Source organism: Nomia melanderi, chromosome 7 (genome assembly GCF_051020985.1).
Source record: "Nomia melanderi isolate GNS246 chromosome 7, iyNomMela1, whole genome shotgun sequence".
Lineage (NCBI taxonomy): Eukaryota > Metazoa > Arthropoda > Insecta > Hymenoptera > Halictidae > Nomia > Nomia melanderi.
Genome location: NC_135005.1, coordinates 15144945 through 15151671, shown reverse-complemented (window position 1 = coordinate 15151671; position 6727 = coordinate 15144945). Strand labels below are relative to the sequence as shown.

The window sequence follows — 6727 nt, the reverse complement described above, 5'->3', positions numbered from 1 at the left end:
GATATCAGAATTTCAGTCTTTATATGATAAGAAACAGTAGAATCAACTGATACACTGTATCACATAATATTGATTATTTTTTCTAAGTTTCATAAATTTAACAAAAAAAAATTCCGCAGGTATACAAGACTTAGTTGTAAAATTGATCCAAAGTATAACAATCTTTTAATATATTGTGCAGTATTGTAAATGTTTCATAAAAGTAACCACTGAGATATAATAAATATTAACTATATTACAAAGTTCAACATGTAAAAATGCAAAATATAATTTACAGAAATATCAAATATTTATTATATCTGTACATATATATATATATTTTTCAAGCATCAAAATATTGTAATATCAATTCTTTTATGTTAACACTGTTATTACAATATTCTGATAGTAACAAATATTATAAATATTAATTATAATTGTAAAAATGCAATCAATCTTAGAATTATATTAACATGATGTAAAAATGCTACAAAGTATAGAAAATTATACAAAAATACCAAAGATCAATGTACTTTGGCTTGTATTTATAACTTTGTTAGTGTGTAACACTTCATACATTGTCACTTTTTATTAATGAGAAAGTATTGCATCTATTAAATATACAACAACAAATAGAGATTCGCGTATTATTACTTTAAGGCACCTGTATGAGGCTTTTATGTAACTTAATTGAAAGTTACGTCAATGCTATCAAAGCTCAATGTACTTATTACTCTAAGGAACATATCACTTAGTATAGGATAACAATTTGTTTTATAGAAACAATTATGATAAGAATGAAAAGAATGAAAAGTATCCCATAAAATTAAAGCATAAAACATAGCTGTAATATACGATATCTTCTCATTAAATATCCGTAATATAACAATATAAACAAAACTTATGCATTGGAATTGAAGTTATCTAATTACACCAATCAGAGTTTTACTGGTACAAACAGTTACTGAGATGCACCGCATTTTAAACAGGTTTGTCTTTCACTAAAACATCATTTGAATACTGTAGATATTTATTCAAATATGTACTATAACTATCATTTTATTGAATTATTTTATTACCTTAACATCTGATGGAGTTTTTTCCTAAGTTCATTACATAAAGCAGTTTCAGCTGCAAGTGCCGCATCCCTTTCTCTTAATTGTTGACGCAAATGATAAATAGTATCCTCTAATGCTTCAAAAATTGCCTAGAAAGAAGAGTTGTGTGATAAAGTTCTACAAATACATTAAACAGTATTCAATGTTTTAACAAAATTTCGTTTATAACACTAACTCTAGACTCTTCTACAGTATCAGACAAGGCAGGTGGTTCATCTAAACAAAAAAATTCTCTAACACATGCAGTGCCTATGAGAACAGGACTGCTTAAAACTCCATTAACAAATGCCTGTAGGCGACGTATTCTTTCTTCTAAAAAACTTGGAGCAAAATTATCACCAAGCCATTTTTTTCTTGGTAGACTTAGATGTGATATTGGTACTTTTTGCCTTCTTAATTGTGACATTAAACGAACAAAGTCTGTGTACCTCCTAAATACAAACCAGCAGTCTCCATTTTTCAATTCTACCCGTAATTTATAAACCTAAAAGAAATAAATGTAATGTAAATGTACCAAATATTGATACATAATTGCAATGTAATCAACTAGGAATTTTATCAACCGTAAATCTAGCTCTTTCCTCCATAACTTCATATCCAACAATTGGTATTCTTAAGTCATCACTAGTTAATGGTGGATGTAAAATATCTGAATTTGCATTATCATTGTCAGGATAATTAAATCGTTGTACGGTAAAGGAATTTGAATGACCAGATCCATCAGAGTCGGGACTATCAAGTACTCTCACTGTACCTGATTGAGAACCCCTTGCTTTACTAATTGCAAGTGTGACTTCACTAATACATCCCACATCAGACTCTGACGTGGACATTTTACCACCAACAAACTAAATGTAATCATGCATACTTAAAAAAAGAAAAAGAAAAATTAAATTATTAAAAGAGCACAAACCACTACATTTACGAATGTATTAAAATTGTTTAAACTAACATAATCATGTACTTAAAGAGAAAGCAAAATACTCAAAAACTATACTATAAAAATACCAATATTTTCTTAAAAGAAGCACAGCACAATAATGAAGATAAAAAAAAACATGAGAAACAGTTTCACTTATATTGTATAATGATTCAGCAATTCAACAGATTACCAAGTATAGAAGAGAAATTCAACACTTAATGTTAATCACTATACTACATACTTATTAACTGAGACAAAACACTAACCTCAATATGAATAATCAAATATTAAGTATCACTTTACAACTCTTTCCTTTTTCGCACACCAACCAAAATGTGAAATCATACTTCGTATGAAGTTTATTTCATTCACATATACTTTTAATTTAAAATCTCTTTCTTACAGAAAAAAATACAAATTTGACATGACATATTGAGAGATTGCAAATATACCGTTTTCGCGAAACAGGAACTATTTAGATGGTGCACCACAATCGTAAATGTGAATATACACATTGCAGATAAAACAGTTATGTAGTGTATAATCAGCAACAAGAGATAGGATAGACTGGATATGCAATGCAAATTTTGGTCACGTGCTAGGGTGTTACAAGATCCTTTTATCATTCCTTTTCGCTACAACCTTATTAATAAAGTACAAATAAATAATAATAATACCTGAGTAGGTATTTGGACATGTTTGAATTGAACATTACATGTTCTATGTAGCAGTTTTTGCTCACATAACAGTTTGGACAACTCCTTGAGTGGGGGAACGTAGTTTCTGAGTTACTAGCGTGAGGGGAGTAAGTTAAACACCTCTAGTCTGGTGCTAAAAAGCGTTGTAAAGTAGGCTTTATATACAACACAACCATATAATACAGTGCACATATGTGCATGTTCACAGGTCCGTTAAATGTCTGCACTGACATACGCGGCACTGTAGAAAAACACGAATCCAAAATATGGCAAGTTCGTCAAGGTAAATTTTGAAGAAGTTTTACTTCATACATTTCAACAATTGTTAATGTCTTTCGCAATAGTGTTTCCTTATATCAAGTGCTGTTATTCGATATTAGGTCGAATTCATTTGAAAACAGTACAATGTCACAGACTTTGGTTATAAAATCTGACAGTGTTTGTTTATCTTTGATATACTTTTAACTCATTACTTCAAGAAAGCGAATAAATCATTTTCCTGTACTTAGATTTATATTCTTCTCTTATTCTCTGTTTTGTTTAACGAGAGAGATGTTTTTTGTAACCTTGTTGCTTCTATATAAAAACTTACTAGATCAAGTTTGTCCTCTCTTATGATTTGGAGCAAGTATAAATATAAGTAATTGTAAGATTATAGAGCAACTACTATAACACAAAGATACTTGTTCACATTTATAGGCAAGTATAGATTAATATTTGGTATACATTTTCTTAGTATTTCTTTTGCAGACACGAAACAAACAAAGTTTGTTGTTATTCACATCCAGATGCACCACTTATTGAAGATTATCGAGCAGGGGATCAAATTTGTTCAGAATGTGGATTAGTTGTTGGAGACAGGTAATTGTACTGTTTAGAACAATATATTCATTAGTGTTATAAATTCTTACTTTTGAACTTCTTTATAATAGAGTAATAGATGTTGGTTCAGAGTGGAGAACATTTAGTAATGAAAAAGCAGGCGTTGATCCATCTCGTGTTGGTGGTCCAGAAAATCCACTTCTTAATGGTTCAGATTTATCCACCATGATTGGTCCAGGTACAGGTGCAGCTTCATTTGATGCTTTTGGTGCTTCAAAATACCAAAACAGACGCACAGTGAGTATAACATTTTTTTGCATTATATAACTGACCTTTCTGTATTTTAACCCATTGTGTTTCTTTCAGATGAGCAGCTCTGATAGAGCACTGATCAATGCTTTCCGTGAAATTAATGGAATGGCTGATCGTATTAATTTGCCTAAAACTATTGTTGACAGAGCCAATAATTTATTTAAACAAGTGCATGATGGTAAAAATTTGAAAGGTCGTGCTAATGATGCAATTGCTTCAGCTTGTTTATATATTGCCTGTAGGCAAGAAGGTGTACCACGTACTTTCAAAGAAATCTGTGCAGTCAGTAAAATCAGTAAAAAAGAAATTGGAAGATGTTTCAAATTGATACTAAAAGCTCTTGAAACTAGTGTGGACCTCATTACTACAGGAGACTTTATGTCAAGGTTTTGCTCTAATCTTGGTCTTCCAAACATGGTACAACGAGCTGCTACACATATTGCAAGAAAAGCAGTGGAAATTGATATTGTACCTGGAAGATCACCTATTTCTGTAGCAGCTGCTGCAATATACATGGCATCACAGGTATTTAATATAGTTGAACAAATTCTTGTATTGTATTCTATTTTCATAGTATTTATATATCTTATCATTATTTCCTAGGCTTCAGAAGACAAAAGATCTCAGAAAGAAATTGGTGATATTGCTGGTGTAGCAGATGTTACAATTAGGCAATCTTATAAATTAATGTATCCTCATGCAGGAAAATTGTTTCCAGGAGATTTCAGATTTGCAACACCTATTGATCAATTGCCACAAATGTAAAATTAACACAAGGCCTTATATTCTAATGTATATTTTATCACGTTGAAGCAATAGTTATATGTTATACAGTAATCATCTATAAATAATCCAACCTTTCTCTGCAGTATACATTCCTAAATGATCTATGAAACATTGGTATTATCTAATTTATTACATGTTAAGTATATATATTTTTTTTTTATTTTTTTGCTGTACTTTGTTCCTATGATATTGGTATTTGCAAGAGTAATAGCTTGATAATTTATCTGGTGTGGATAATTATTAATGACCATGATAAAGTTCACTTCTACGAATATTTTATGAAATACATTATTATTGAAAGAAAAAACAATGGATTAAATGAGGAGGCATTATGCATTATATTAGAGTATTTCAAATGCAAAGTTAAAGAATTTGTACTACAATTTTCGTATTCTGATGAGGAAAATGTTAACTGTATATTATATACTACTGTTATCAGTCTAATGTGCAAAAATTTATAACATCCTGTAGCACAATACTTCACTTTGTATTTGATTTTAAGACAAATGTTAGAGATAAAGTGTAAAATAAAACACAATGGGCCTTAATTCGAAAGTACCACATGATACAATTATGCAATAAATGTTGTGATATTTTTACTTAATCAAAAGATATATTTTCAATTATAAATTATGAATCAAATTTTTAAAAAGAAATGTGTTTTATTTTTCATTTGGAATTTACATGAATACATGAATTTTCAAACTGAAATAAGAAGAAACGAATATTTATGTTGTTTTATAACCTTTCAATTTATTTACATACACAAATTTAAAAAAAAATTTAATTTAGTACAAAAGTACCTATAAATTACCTTTATTGTAATCATTTAACAAATTCTATAAAAATCTTGTATAAAATTACAAGTTTACATTACATCACTGAATGAAATAAATTGTTACAATAATTTAAATAAATTACGTATTTACTTATTAATCCCTTTGTAATCTACTATTGTAGAACCTAATTCAAAAACATGTGTATTTGTCATCTGTCACATTGACTAATGTCACTGTATAGTTCAGTACGTGAATCAACAATATAAAGCAAAAAGTTTTGTAACGTAAATAATCACTTAGTATATACATTGTAATTCTTTAGTTACTTTTTTTAATGTGTACCTTTGAAACACTTCAAATTTTCGATTGAAACCGTAAATAACGAAATATAACCTGCTAGTAAATGTTTGACAACATACCTGACTAGAATGCCTCCTTTCGTTATATAAAGTATAAGCCTTTTAAGTGAATGTTTGCTTCTTTTTTTTGTTATTTTTCGTATATACAATAATATAAAATGAATTCAATACCTCCCACTAAACCTCCAAGGGGCATCAAGCCAACAAAAGAATCAGTAAGTTTCAACAACTTACATTAGATAATTTGATTATTGTTATACTTTGTTTCATCTAAAAACTTTCTTTAGAGTGGTTTATTAATTTCTGTGATACGTGCTTTATCGGCAAGTGAAACTAATGAACAAAGAGAAATAGAAAAAGCTAAACTTGAGAAGGAATATAAAAAGAGTGATCAACGACTTGATGAGCTTGTCTCATTGCATGATCAAGACCTTACACAAGTTATGCAAGTAAGTTCATGTACCAACTAATATAATAAGTTTTTATGCATTATGACAATGACATGCATAATATTTTATGTTACAGATATTTAGTGCTCTATCAGAGAAAGTGACAGCTTCAAGAGAAAAAATTCACGCAGTTAAAGAAAACTTGAATGCTTGTAAACAGTTATTAAGATGTAAACGGGAAGAATTATTAAATTTGTGGTTGGAAGGAATTGAACACAAACACGTGTTGCACCTTTTAAAAGATGTGTAAGTATTATTTTCCTTTAAATACAATATTAATGTTAATATTATAACTTTCTTTCTTCTCAGGACCCCTGATTCTTGTACTCGAATGTTACCTTTAACTGATACAGATGCACTGTCAGTGCCTACCCAATATAATGTAACATCAGATTAATAATTACTCATAGATAGATGTACTAAATAAATTGTAATTTTGTTTTGTATTTATGTACTATAATGAATAAATTAATTGTAAACTAAAATAATGTACTCAGTTTTAA

The 6727-nt window shown here is 29.1% G+C and overlaps 3 protein-coding genes across 6 annotated transcripts; 2 read left to right on the top strand and 1 right to left on the bottom strand.

The window, feature by feature from the left end:
- Nucleotides 1–59: 59 nt before the first annotated feature.
- Snx16 (sorting nexin 16) lies at nt 60–2835 on the bottom strand. Of its 4 annotated transcripts, none has more exons than XM_031972304.2 (5): nt 2697–2835; nt 1661–1964; nt 1273–1581; nt 1059–1186; nt 60–980 (listed from the first exon to the last, which is right to left on the bottom strand). In XM_031972304.2, the coding sequence occupies exons 2-5, from the start codon at nt 1928–1930 to the stop codon at nt 941–943; spliced, it is 747 nt and encodes a 248-aa protein (XP_031828164.1). In that variant the 5' UTR covers nt 1931–1964; nt 2697–2835; the 3' UTR covers nt 60–940. The 4 variants fall into 4 exon arrangements, with proteins under 4 accessions (XP_031828164.1, XP_031828161.1, XP_031828163.1 ...); XM_031972301.2 differs by lacking the exon at nt 2697–2835 and adding an exon at nt 2286–2609; XM_031972303.2 differs by lacking the exon at nt 2697–2835 and adding an exon at nt 2210–2263.
- Nucleotides 2834–5460, top strand: TfIIB (transcription factor IIB). The gene is made up of 5 exons (XM_031972298.2): nt 2834–3000; nt 3468–3578; nt 3650–3836; nt 3906–4376; nt 4455–5460. Exons 1-5 carry the CDS (start codon nt 2984–2986, stop codon nt 4614–4616), a joined length of 948 nt encoding a protein of 315 aa, XP_031828158.1. The 5' UTR covers nt 2834–2983; the 3' UTR covers nt 4617–5460.
- Nucleotides 5461–5614: 154 nt separating this feature from the next.
- Sec8 (exocyst complex component secretory 8) lies at nt 5615–6710 on the top strand. Its single transcript, XM_031972307.2, has 4 exons — nt 5615–5990; nt 6063–6224; nt 6301–6470; nt 6534–6710. Exons 1-4 carry the CDS (start codon nt 5934–5936, stop codon nt 6619–6621), a joined length of 477 nt encoding a protein of 158 aa, XP_031828167.1. The 5' UTR covers nt 5615–5933; the 3' UTR covers nt 6622–6710.
- Nucleotides 6711–6727: the final 17 nt, after the last annotated feature.

Coding starts and splice junctions, on each gene's coding strand:
- Snx16 (XM_031972304.2), bottom strand. CDS start 1,930: ATGTCCACGTCAGAGTCTGATGTGGGATGTATTAGTGAAGTCACACTT. Junction 1,582..1,660: donor AGGAAAGAGCTAGATTTACG/GTTGATAAAATT, acceptor TATTTCTTTTAG/GTTTATAAATTACGGGTAGA. Junction 981..1,058: donor AAACTCCATCAGATGTTAAG/GTAATAAAATAA, acceptor ATGATGTTTTAG/TGAAAGACAAACCTGTTTAA.
- TfIIB (XM_031972298.2), top strand. Junction 3,579..3,649: donor GGATTAGTTGTTGGAGACAG/GTAATTGTACTG, acceptor TCTTTATAATAG/AGTAATAGATGTTGGTTCAG. Junction 4,377..4,454: donor CAATATACATGGCATCACAG/GTATTTAATATA, acceptor ATTATTTCCTAG/GCTTCAGAAGACAAAAGATC.
- Sec8 (XM_031972307.2), top strand. CDS start 5,934: ATGAATTCAATACCTCCCACTAAACCTCCAAGGGGCATCAAGCCAACA. Junction 6,225..6,300: donor ACCTTACACAAGTTATGCAA/GTAAGTTCATGT, acceptor TTTATGTTACAG/ATATTTAGTGCTCTATCAGA. Junction 6,471..6,533: donor TTGCACCTTTTAAAAGATGT/GTAAGTATTATT, acceptor CTTTCTTCTCAG/GACCCCTGATTCTTGTACTC.